The following is a 13302-nucleotide window of genomic DNA, read 5'->3' as shown; positions in this document are numbered from 1 at the left end:
AAAAAGTGAAAAAGTACAAAAGTGAAAATTTTCAAACGCATTTTTGTATAGTTTTTCGGCCTGAAAAATTAAAACAAATGATGCAGAAAGCTTCTTTTTTGGTCTAAAATATAATTTCTATACTCTTTATCACAAAACAATTGCGATAGCCAGAAAAAAAATCTTTTCACTTTTGTACTTTTTCAAAAAGTGGTGTATGTAGTTAAGCCTTTAAATGTGATTTTAAGTTTTTTTCTGTTTAGACAAAAAAAAGTATAGGTATTTTAAGAACGGCCATTCCACACGGAGCAGACACAAACATTGACTTTGTTTTAAGTCTATCTCGTTGAAGAAGCAACCATTTTTCTTGAAACTTGGTAGGTGTTAAGGGCTCATGATAAAGTTGATGTTCTAGAAGTTTCCCGAAAAACTAATTTAATGTACTCAAATTATTCACAGATAAAGCGGTAACGGAGAAGACGCGTACAAATCTACCGTCTTTGTCTACTAATAATTTAGCTATTTTGAATTCGTTTTTCTTGAAACTTCTAGAACTTCAACTTTATAATGTGCCCTTAAGACCTACCAAGTTTCAAGAAAAAAGATTGCTTCTTCAACGAGATAGACTGGATAATAAGCGTGAAAATGTCCTAAAAATGCGAATGGAATGGCCGAGAATTAAAAGTTCATCTCATGAGTTCTAAAATTTTTTGAAAATTAACATAAAAATATTATTTTTTCTGTGAATTAAATTTTATTTTAAGTTTTTTTTCTTTTGTTTAGGGCCAATTTTTCAATAGTCAGTTAAACAATCAGTTAGTACTTATTCCTAAGGATAGAGAAAAAATCAATTTTTCAACAGGCAGATATAGCTTATTCCTAAGAATAAATCTATCTGCTTCTTTCAGAGACGAATAAAATTATTCTAAGGAATAATCTCAATAAAAATATTGTGTCAGTTGTCAAAGCTGTTTTGAAAGAATTTTGAAAAAAATACAGTGGAAAACAAGAAAACAAAAACAATCATGAATAAAAATGACGTTTAATTTTAAATATTTTTGAATTTGACAATTTTTTTTTGTTATTCTGTAGAATAAATTATTCTTGATTGAAAAATTCAATGTTTTTATCTGATTGTTTATGAGTCTAATAACTTTATTCTTCGAACAGTTAACTGACTGTTTATTAGAAGATTGAAAAATTGGCTCTTAAACAAAAAAAATATATATTTTAAGAATTAAGGGTTAAGTTGTTCTACTTTAAAATAATAAATTAACGTAAACCGTTTAAAAAGAAAAAACCTTGTTCTATGTGTTTTTTTTTTCGCATCGAACTTGATTTCTATTTTATGTCGTATGTCGTATGTCGTAAACAAGTGTAGGATTAAACTTTGTTTATTTTTTGTCGTATGTGTCATCAATTTGTCGTATGTGTTTGACTAACAAATTTTTTCTGTGAAAACGTTACATACGACAACGGCATATTGGACAAAATTGACTATTATTTGTTTCTGGATGGGAATATTGAAATAATTCTAACGCAATTCAATAGGCAAATGTTTTCTGTATATACCATGATATTTTTAAAAAAATTCACCGTACAGTTTTCGAGAAAAAAAATTCTGAACTTTGATTGCGTTTTCCCAAAAGTAGCCGAATGTAACATACGACATTATTTTATTGAGGCGACGCGACGATTTGTATGAAATATTCCATTACGAACGGATTTCGTGATTGTTTTCTTTGCGGTCATTTGACCATTAGATTTGAACAGTGAGTATCTCCTGGCTCTTTTGATCTTGAGATGATGCATTTTATCGAAAAACGGTCAACTCTTTTTCGACCAAAGATAATGTTTTTTCTTGCAATAAAAAATAGTCACGCGATTTTTTAGTCGCAAGTGTGTGCACGGTAATTTTATGTTGCGACTGCGATTTTTTAGTAGCAACGACTGAAAATCGCATGTGTGCGCCTAGCCTAAATTTTCCATAAATAACGGGACACCATATATAGGTACTCATTGACGTTCAAAATTCTAAAACTCGATAAATTTTGTTGCAATCGAAATAATTATAACCTGGAAACGTTTTAAATTAGGACTAATAAAATTGTTCGTTATTTCACAAACTTTTTTCAATGTATACTAGGGTGTGTCAAAATGCTAAAGTATGGAATTTTCAAATGTAATAGCTTTTAAAAGTTGTATTACTTATCAAAAATAAATCCTGCGTTTACAATTTGCATTTTAATTAATATCTTTGGCTCGCTTAAATATATGAAGAAATTTTAATTTTTAGAAATTTTTTAATTTTTCTGTAAAAATGAATGAAAATAACTTTTTCATGCAGAAAAGATTTTTGGTAAAACCAAAATTAATGCCAAAACAGTCATCCAAAAACCAGTAAAAAATTTGTATAAACTCTGCAAACTGTATTTCTGTTATGGATCTGCATCAATCATTTTTCTGAATTTTTTTTTTTTTGATTAAGTGTGTACAGGTTTTGGTCAACAATTTTTCCAAATCTCCATTATTCTGAGCGAAAACTATCATTTACAAAACTTTTTCTCGGGCTATCAACTTATTGTTTCTTTACATCGAAGAAAGACTCATACGACCATACCTCCTAAAAAAGCAACAAAAAATTCCTGAAAAATCCAAGAAAAAAAAAATATATTAAAAAGCATTTTGTATTTTTTTTTTATATTAAATTAAATTTTATTTATTATCAAAGACGAAAAAATCGTCTTTTAATTATTCCTATAGAAAATAAATTTCACTAAATAAAAAAAAATTAAATACATTTATAGAGTTTCATACAAAAATATACACAACTTTACATTTTATTTTAAATGATTTTTTTACAATTTTGTTTACATAAAATTTCTTATAATATTTTCTTTCAAAATTACAACAAAATGAATACAAAAAAAAACATTTACAATGAAATTTGCTAACTTATAAATAAATATAAACACATCTAATTATTATATTATTTTATTTGTAAAAAACTTTTTTTTTTGTTTTAACTTACAACTTTGCACATTTTTTTTATTTTGTAAGCTTGGATGTTCACATAATTTTTCTATTAAATATTATATTTCTTTGGCTTATCTTACAATCTTTTTATTTATTTTCTTTTTTTTTGTTTTTGAATATTTTAGAAAAAATATACAATTTACATCTATATAATATTTTTTTCTTATTATTTTTAAGTACGAATTTAATGAATGTATACCTGACGAAATAAAATATTTTTTTAATATATTTTTTTTTTTAATTTAATGAATTTTACAAAAAAAAAATAAATTTATGAAAATAATTTACGAGACAAAAAAAATATTTACAAAAAACTTATTACTGTTTGATTATGAATTTTTGTTTAAACTTTCACCATATATTAATTTAACTACACAATTTCTTTTAAGGAAACATGGACATGTGTTTTTTGTTGTTTTTAAGTTGTTTTTTTTTTTTTGTACAAAAATAAAATTGAAAAAATGAGGATTTTTGGATGAGGAATAAATATCCTGAGACCAGCAGTGTGCAACGGAATTAACTATTTAAAAAAAAAAGTCTTCTAACTCCTAAAGTCCATGATCGCTCATGTTCAGAAAGCTTCTGCATATTCGACTAACTTCCGGATTGGCATGATTCATCAATTGCATGTAAATTTGTTTGTGTAGCTGAATTTCATTGGTCATTTCTTCCAAACGCCTCAACAGGGCGTCCTTTTCTTTGAGTAAAGTTTTGACGCGCTCCTCAACTTCACGCGATCGAACTTTGGCCTTTTCTCTACTTTTGCGAACTGCAATATTATTCCGTTCACGACGACGACGGTATTCATCTGTGCCCTTGTCAATGTTCTTTTGGGATTGCTTTCGCTGAGGTAGCATCTGCTTGTTGTTCGAAAGGTGATGTGATTTAAGGAGATGTGCTCCAGCGGTAAGATGTGGTAGATTTCCGTGATGCAGGCCATTGGCAGGGGTAAGTGTTGTAAAAGCATTATTACCATTACTTCCGCCGTTTGTACCCTGATACGGTAGATTTCCACTCCCAGCCGTCAAGTTGTACAGTCCATTTGTTGTTCCATTTGCGGCACCGATAAAAGCTGCCGCTGCTGCATTTCCATCCTGGAGCTGTCTTCTGTACTCCTGAGGATCAATTGGTTCCTCTTTAATGGTAGAAGCCTCCGAACCCACTGAACTGTTCTCATCACCACTCGAATTGTTGCTATAAGTTGCTCCCGAATGAACTGCCTGAGGCATATAAGCCAGGGCATTTCGACTGTAACCATGATTCTGGGCTGATCGTAACGTCTGTTGCTGCAGCTGGTGCTGCTGAAGTACTTTGGCCGCTGCACTCACAACCCCATTTGTGTTCAAACCTCCTCCACCAAAACCTCCAGGACTAGCAACCATATCACTGAAGATTCCCAGAGCTTCCTGCTCACGGAATTGATCATCGATGAGGTGTTGCAGGTCGAGGGTTATTTCTTGAGTTGTCAACTCGTCCAGGTCACTTTGTGAATATTGCTGCATCATTTGTTTTTGCAACATGCTGGTTGTAACGTTGTTGTTTTGTTGTTGTTGCTGAGAGGTGTTATTGTTGGTGGTGTTGTTATTGTTGTTGTTGTTGACAGCTGCCGCTTGTTGCATATGATGGACAGAGTGCTTATTCACTACTAAACCGTTATTGTGATTGTTATTTGCATCGGAGGAGCTATTACCGCCATTGCCCATCGCTGTCAGTGTTATCTGACCAATGATGGCTTGGGCGGGCTGCTTTTTGAGGTCCAGTTGTGACAGAGTCTGCACGGTGTCGTACATTTGGGGTGACTCCATGTTAAGCATTACAAGGGAGTTTTTTTTTTTTTAATTCTTAAATTTAAATTTTTATTCACTTTTTTTGGGATTTATTTTGTTTTTTGAAAATTTTCTAATATTTTTTTTAGGTTAAAAACATTTTTCATTTATTTTGCATCTTTTTTCAAAAAAAATCACTATTTGAAAGCCTTTAAGGTAATCCACATGCAAGGCTTGAGTTCACTTTTCAAAAAATCAAAAAAATCCAATTTTTTTATCACAGTTTTTTTTTTTTTTTTGAAAAAAATTGTTTATTTTATTTTCAATCCGAAAACACATAAGCTTTGAAACATCAATTTATTATTTTTGTAGAATCTTCGAGATCCGTATCCAAAACCGTTCCGTTTTTTTTTTTTTTTCTTAAGTATAGCTTAGCTCAACAACCTTCGATCGACTGAAGTGTTCAGACAGTGATGCAACGGATTATATATTTTTCCGATATAATTTTTTTGTGTTCAACTAAGAAGCTCTATACGACCCGGATACGAGGGGAAGGTATTGGCCCCAGCACGTATGGGGCACTACTGGCGGTCTTAACAAAAATGCACGGAACACCGACGAACAAGCATGAGATACTATATAGATTATCTCAGGAAGTGTAAGTTAGTATGGAGCTAAAGAAGAAGCTTTGTTTACTTCCAAGACAACAGATATAAAAAAAAATTACAGCTGAAGTCTCTTCAAACTACAAAACTTAATAATTAGGGGACGCGTTTCCGTTAACGTCCGCTCAAGGCAGTTGGTAGATGGTAACTGAAGCTTCCAAAAAAGAAATTTTGTTCGTTTGGTCTTTTGGGGGGCTATAGAGGCAGTCGCATTATGTATCCACGCAGTGCACTCGCGCGCAGATACTTTTTTATTATTTCTCTCTGTCTTTTTCGGGGGTACCTACTCTCTTACAAGACTCTAAAAGACTCAGATACAGCTACAGGTAGTATGTAGGAGCTACATATAAGTAAACCGAAGCGTCATAAAGCACAAATGGGTTTACGCCGAAAATCAACGTTTGCCGTTGTCGTCGTATTGCGTTGTTGTCTTTATGGCTTTGTCAGTTGTAGTGGTGTTGATGTAACAAGACGCTTTACAAGAAAACTTTAGAATACTTAAAGAAATATAAAGAAAATGCAAAAGATAGAAAGATAGAGCTGTGTATTATCAAATCTAATTATGGAAACACGACCAACGAAACTATACGATGGACGACGAACAACGACGAACGAAGAAAAAGACACGAGCACGACACAAATTTACAGAAACACTTTTACTCTCGCTTATGGAATGCATCACGATGATGATGACGATTGACGATGCTAGATACTATTGGGCTCACCAACGGGACGCTCGAAGAAGACGGGAGCTTTTTTTTCTAGCATTTGATATAAGAAAACGTTTGGTCGACTATAAGACGTAAGAAGCAAGATAGCTGGCTAACTGACACCGGCAAGAAAGCTTTTTTCTGTAGAGAAGTTGCGTTTTTTTTTTTTGTGTAGTTGTTTTGGATTAACATCATCCGCAACTTATGCACTCTGCGAGATACCGAGTTCATGAGAAGTGTGGTACTTCCTCCAGTTTGATGATTAATCGTGACGTCACAACACTTAACGGCACTTATGCGGGTTTTGTTATTTGTTGTTCTTTTTTTGTTGTGGTAAACTTGTATTTGTGAGATAAAGGTATTGGCTCTCTTCTTGGGAGGTTTTTGTATCTCAGAGTGGGGCTGGTTCTCTTTTATTTTTGTAATTTTGTTGTTATGTTTTGTGATATAGAAATATCTTTCGGTCATTTCAAAGATATGGTAGAGTAAAAATAGTGAGGTACTTATAGTGTGATGGAAAAAGAAGAAAGCTTTGTTGATTTCTAGCAATTGTAAACAAAACAATAGAATTTCACATTGGGTGGTATCTAATTGGGCTGATAAGAAATGTTTTTAAAGAGTTTAAGATCACTGATTTAATGGTTTAAGTAATGAATTTCAGCGAAAATGGGTTTTTGATTATAGGAAATATTTTTATAAATTAACTCTTTTATAACGAAAAATAAAAACAAATCGGCTAAAAAATAAAAAAAAGAAATACTTTTTTCCCCACTGTTTCACTCGATTTGGTATTATGCCTTTTTTCTCCAATTTGACACTTCACTCAGATTACCTCTAAATTAATTTTAGACCATTATATATTTAATGTCATAATGTTTATCACCTTATTTAAAACCTCTTACTTTATCACCAATTTCTGAAACACTCTGGTAGATTTGTTTTTGAAACTCACCATTTTCATAACCTTGGAGAGTTCCTTAAAGATAGAAAGATTGAAGTGATATCTTTATTTTTTTATAAGATATCATTTTTGTAACCAACAAATTCAAAATCAGACACTATGCGTTGGCCACGCAAAACAGAATTTTTTACTTACAAGAAAAATATGTTATGTATGTATATATTTTTATATAATTAATTAGTTTTGATTGAAGATACTAATAAGACAGACTACTAATATTCGATAAAAGATAGTCAAAATATGGATCGAAATCACAGTACACATAAAAAGGTAATATATTCCGAACTGACATTGGTCACCAAATTGTCAAAACATGACAATTTCACGACCAATGTCAGCTACCGTAATTCTTAATTGTTTAAATTACCGACGAAAAACGCACAAAAACCGAAAAACCACGCACACAACTAATTTTTTAACAATAATTTACCATTTTCCGAGACGAAACACGAAGAAAATTTGTTATTTTTCAAATTATAATTTTTTTAAATGAAATTTTATAAATTAAAACAAAAACAAATTTCCTGTTTACTGCGATTGAAATATAAAAATTAAAGGCCGGCCTGACAGATTGGTGCCCATTTTTTGACAAACAATTTTTGACATTTTCCGGAATATATTACCTTATTAAGTGTACTGTGGATCGAAATTTTGACAGCTGTACTTTTTTTTAGAATTTAATAGTTACCTACATATATTTATTTTGTAATTTCTCAATTAACTAAAAGTCATCCACTTTGTGCATGTGTTATTTACTAACCACTAACACATGCACTTATGATGAGAATCTGATTGTAGATCGTAGCTTGCTCTAAGCTCACTACATCCGAAACTTCTGAAGTGTCAAAAAAAACCATCTGCTCCTAAGCGTTTGACTGATCTTAATTCTTAAGAAGCATATTTGACGTTTTTAATAATTTAAAGTTAATTTTTGAAAAAAAAACACCTTTTTGGCGTAACTAGGAGACATAAATTTCTAAACTTTTGATGTATCTAATGCTGAACACATGAATTTGTTTAAATAATTTAAACAAGTACATAATGTATCCACTTCCAGATGTTACTAAACAGAAAAAAAAGTTAAGAACAAAAATCATCAAAATGGAGGTATTTCTGGTAAGTTACCGGCTTTATTAAAAAACCTATGCAGAAAATTAGAAAAATTAATATTAAATGAAAGTGAATTGGAAAATTTTGTCAAAAAAATATATGTATAAAGAAAAAGATGCTTTACATTTTTTGCAGGAAAACCAACATTATATTGCTCTACTTAAGTACCTATTAATCATTTTTTTTTAAGATTATTATTAACATTTTTAAGTTACCTTCTATAAAATGCCCACTTTTTGAATTTTTGTTTATTTATGATTTTTGTATATTCCACAATCATCACTATAGAAACGATAATTTTTAAGTTTCTTCATACATTTAAAAAATTATTATAGCCGTTGAATTATTAGTTTGTGCATAAACAAGTTTCGAGAAATTTTAAAATAAAAAAGTACAATAGGGTGTATGAGTGTTTTTTTTTTTTTTTTTTGTATAAAAGATTTGTTTTCACTTTTTTTTAATATCTCTCCCAATTGTTTTCCGTGTTCATGTTCATATTTTTTTGGCGACGATATTGACATGAAGGGAAGAACACGTCGTTGTTTCAGTGGCGCTTTTGGGAATTAATTTTTAATGTTTGTGTACCCAATTTCGTTGTTCTTATGATATATTACAGGTTTTTTTTTCATGGGGTATAGCTACCTACAGTTTTTTTTTAATGAAAATATTTTTTTTCGTACACTCTTGAAGTTACATATATGCCTATTTTGAAAATTCAACATCAAATTTTACAGTTTTACAGTAATTTGAAATCAAACTACTTGTAATTTACAAATATTTTGTATGTGCACATTGAAAATTAATTTGTGTCGGGTTAAGCATAAAACCATAAAGATAGATACTTAGATAATTTTTTTTACTACTAGCCCGTATGCGTATTAAAACTGCATAGCTCCCATACAAAAATGAAATTTTTGTAAAGTTCTTATTAAAAATAATGTAGGAAGGATTCTAAAATTTTACCATTAACCGATTTCAATTATGTCGATTCTAACAAACCGTATGTTTTGCACATATTTGAAAAAAAAACCGGTGATTTTCACAAATTTTATTAATTATAATTAATAAACTTTGTGATAATAATTATTATTATTTTAAATGTTAACAAAATGCTTTTGCTTTAATAGCCTGAGTTTGAGTAAAGATTTTCAAGTGATAAAACATGAAAGATCATTGAAATTGTGCGCTTGAATCGCAGAGGAAAAAGAGGAATTCACATATTTTTGTTCTTCGATTAATGGCTGAAAAATTCATATGCGGGGAATTGCCTCATTTTATACAATTTCAATTATAGTTCCATAAATTGCAAAATTTTAACGACAAATCAAGCAAAGAAAAAAAGTTTTCTTCTTTTGTAAGTTTTTATAAAAAAGTAATTCAAATATTCATTTGAAAACATAATCATCGTTTTTAATGTGAACAGTTTCTTCAATAATGCTTAATGTATTTTTCGAATTCAATGGTTGAAACCTTTTATTCAAAAGTCGAAATTCGTTGACTTAATAAAAAATCAATCATTTTTAAACTCAAAAAAAAAAAACACGTTAAACTTATTGTTCTCCATTTTGAAATATCTGATGCAAAAGATTCTTTGAGAAAGAAAACTTAAAAGTAAAAAAAAATCAAATCAAATTTTGATGCCTACATGTTAGATTAAAATTATTAACTTTTACACAACTCGTATTTATGAAACCTTCTTCTATTTTGTATTTTAAAAGTTTTCCAAACCTATTCTCATTACTCTAAGAAAAAATCTAAAAAAAAAAAACACAATAGAAAACCAAAAAGTGACACGACTTGCTTAGTTTTCGAAGATTTATCAAAAGCCCTTTTCAAAATTAAAAATTATTGATATAAACTTTCAAAAAGGCGACACCTAATTTCCTTCCCACGTGCGTTTCCGATATTCAAATAGCACTTCATGAAGCAAAATACAAAAAGAACTCCAATTCAAAATCAAAGTCCAATTAATTTAATATTTTAATAATTGAATTGCTGAGGTAATGCGATTCCATTCGACAAAAAAAAAAGAAAACAAAACAACAATAAAAATATCTATGCCACCACCGATTCGACCAAAAGGGCCCGCCGCACCTGATAGATATTTTTACGCTTAGACCATCAATATTGTTCACACCTTCCTAAAAAGCAATTTAAGAACGACCTCTGCGGGTTCGTGGTTAATTGCTTGAGGATCGAAATCAAGCATTTTCCATGTCATCGGTGTTGATTCGGTCAGTTGTCAGAAATTAGCGAACAAAAGGCGAATCGGCAAAATAGGAGCATACATTGCAAAATTACAATTTACACTAATTAAGGTGCATTCGAGTTGGAGAGGTGCTAATGCAAGCGTTTTGGCTTGACGAGTCATGCTGCACGTTTTCACTGATGATTACGAGTATGATTGTTCCTATAAATAATTCGAGTGGTATAAAAGTGGAGGTGGTGGCAGGCACCTTTGCACCTTAGTTCAGAGGAAATTGATTTTCGATGGAAGTTGGCTAAGTTCTTGTCTGTTAGCGTTATAATATTCTTGTGTTCTTTCTAGATCACATTAACAAATTCTTATTTAGTTGTTCCGGGAAATTTTGATGCCAATGTACTTCTTTGGGTGTATTCAGTTTGAGTTTTAAAGAATTTATTTGGTTCTTTAAAGATTCTTAAGAATGAGTCAATCATACAATTGAGTTTCCAGCGAAGTGCAATAAACTTTGAGAGAGAGTTTTTCTTAACGAATTTGAGTTTAGAATAAGAAGAAGATTTAAGATTTACGAAATTAATAAAGAAAATATTTGCGTAAAATAACGAAAGTGCGTAATTTAATTTTATCATTTACCTACTTTATTAGAAAAGTACAATATTATTGAAAGCAGTTTTAAATTACGAAAACACCGTTTTTCAATGTTTTAAACTCCGAATATAGTATTACATTTGATTTCTTATATAGAAAAGAATTTTTTTCGATACTTAAAAAAAATATGGTATGCCTTTTATTAGAAAATATGTATTAATGCAATCCACTGAACCACTGAACAACTGAACAAAAATTTGCATTAAAAAAAATTATTGCAACTGAAAAATATGTATTGCAAATAAAAAATAAAACATTAAAAAATGTTATTGCAACTGCAAAATATTTGCATTGAAAATAAAATTTTTGTTGCAATAAAAAATGTTTTACATTGAAAAAAAAAATCAATGCAAAATGTGTGCATTAAATATTTTTTTTTAAATATTCGTCGAGTTCTGACAATTTTGACCATACATCAGCTATGCAACTAGGTATAACATTGAACATAATGTTTGGTCAAATAGTTAAAATTGTAAGAATATTAAACAAAAATATTTAATGCACACAAATTTTGAAATGATTTTTTTTTTCTTTTTTTCCATGCAGAAAATTTTTTGTTTGGATTTTTTCTTTAATTCAAAATATTTTTATTTTCAATCAAAAATTAATTTTCAAATCAAATATTTTTCTGTAGCAATTTTTTTTTAATGCAAAATATTTTTAAAAGCAATAAATATATTTTTTTAATGCAAGTTTTTTTTTATTTGCAATAAATATTTTTTTTTTAATTTGTAATGGAAAGCAAATGCTTTAAAAAAATGTTTTTAAAACTCTGCTCACAAAATATATTTGAAGGCAACAAAATACATATACAAAATTTAATTTTTAATCGTTACACATAAAAAAAAACTGTTTTCTTTGAGAGATGCCAACAAAATAAATTTTTACTTGCGCTAAGGCAATATTCTATAGGCAAGCTTAGAATTTGAAAAACAAAAAATGGAACTCGAAATGACAATAAGACATTATATAACGATAGAAAAAAAACGAAAAATGTGATTGTCTCGCAATTCTGTCTGTCTGTCCGTCCTTGATCTAAATTTTAAGCTACTAAAAGGATTTTCTTAAAACTTGGTTGTTATGGGTTTTGTGAGATTTCCTAGAAGTGAAATTGAAATTTTATTTTTAGGATCAAAACTAACGGTACCAAAACCAAAATGAAAAACTTTTTTCAAAAACGTCAGTCATGATTTTGATTAAAATTATTGTGTGTACTTTCACAAAATAGGTCGTTATTAGTAAGTAAAAAAGATTTACTCGTATTAAATATAAAACATAAAATAACCGTTTTAAAGGACATAAAACCGTTTTCTACATTTTTTACCTTCTCGTAAAAGACCAAGACCTAACTTATTTCAATGAAAATTTTATTGGAAAATGTTTACATACAAAAAATTTATTTAAAAAAACGGCTTTATCAGTTATTTATTTATTATTATTTTTTTTTCTTAAAATTCTTTGTTACACAAGAAATCAAATGACATACTTCTTTTAGTGGACAGTTTCTTTTAAAACAATTATTTAATAATATAAAAAGTAAGCTTTTTTTTTTTGTTTCGATAAACATCCAAAATCGAAGATTATGGGCTGAAAACGGTATAGTTTTCCTACCTTCAACAATTATAAAAAACCTATGCCTAAAGCTTAAGAATTTCAAAAATCTTGGTTTTGCATTTTCTTCCATTTATACATAAATCTAGCTTAATTAACTATTTTTTCTTTGTGATAACTTTTGAATAACTTGAAATAATCCTTTAGTCATATAATTGACCTTTTTCTAAGCTTTCTACTGTAAAAGGTTTTTAAGCTAAATATGTAAAAGTTCAATGATGCAATATACCTATCCACTAATTCGTATTATATTCAAGCAATCTTTAACACTCACTCATTTTTAAAATAAGTTCTCAAATAAGTTCTTACTGTTTTGAAACATTTCTATATGAGGGATTCACGACTATTTCGGAAGAAATTGCCAAACTAATATTAACGAAATTTCTTATATTTTTTCCGATAACGCATTGATCAATCCGTTATCGAGATCTCAAAATGCAATAATGATTTTATCTCTTGGAAAATATCCCTGCAACGCAATATAGTGTCATAATTTTATTGGGAACTTTTGTTCTCACGATTTCGTATATTAAAAAAAATATAGGTAAACAATTTTGCAAGACTTTATACACAAAAGAATCTGTTCTCTGAAAAAAAAAATCAATCATTGCAT

General features: G+C 29.4%; 1 protein-coding gene across 1 annotated transcript; it reads right to left on the bottom strand.

The window, feature by feature from the left end:
• Positions 1-3195: 3195 nt before the first annotated feature.
• LOC129920129 (CCAAT/enhancer-binding protein) lies at positions 3196-5605 on the bottom strand. The gene has a single exon (XM_056001340.1). It carries the CDS (start codon positions 4827-4829, stop codon positions 3564-3566), a length of 1266 nt encoding a protein of 421 aa, XP_055857315.1. The 5' UTR covers positions 4830-5605; the 3' UTR covers positions 3196-3563.
• Between the last annotated feature and the right edge of the window lie 7697 nt (positions 5606-13302).

This window comes from Episyrphus balteatus, chromosome 4 (assembly GCF_945859705.1).
Source record: "Episyrphus balteatus chromosome 4, idEpiBalt1.1, whole genome shotgun sequence".
NCBI classification, from domain to species: Eukaryota; Metazoa; Arthropoda; class Insecta; order Diptera; family Syrphidae; genus Episyrphus; species Episyrphus balteatus.
The sequence above is the reverse complement of the archived record's forward strand: the minus strand, read 5'-3'. Positions and strand labels throughout refer to the sequence as shown.

What these genes read in the sequence shown, in the direction of transcription:
- LOC129920129 (XM_056001340.1), bottom strand. Translation starts at nt 4,829, where the DNA reads ATGCTTAACATGGAGTCACCCCAAATGTACGACACCGTGCAGACTCTG.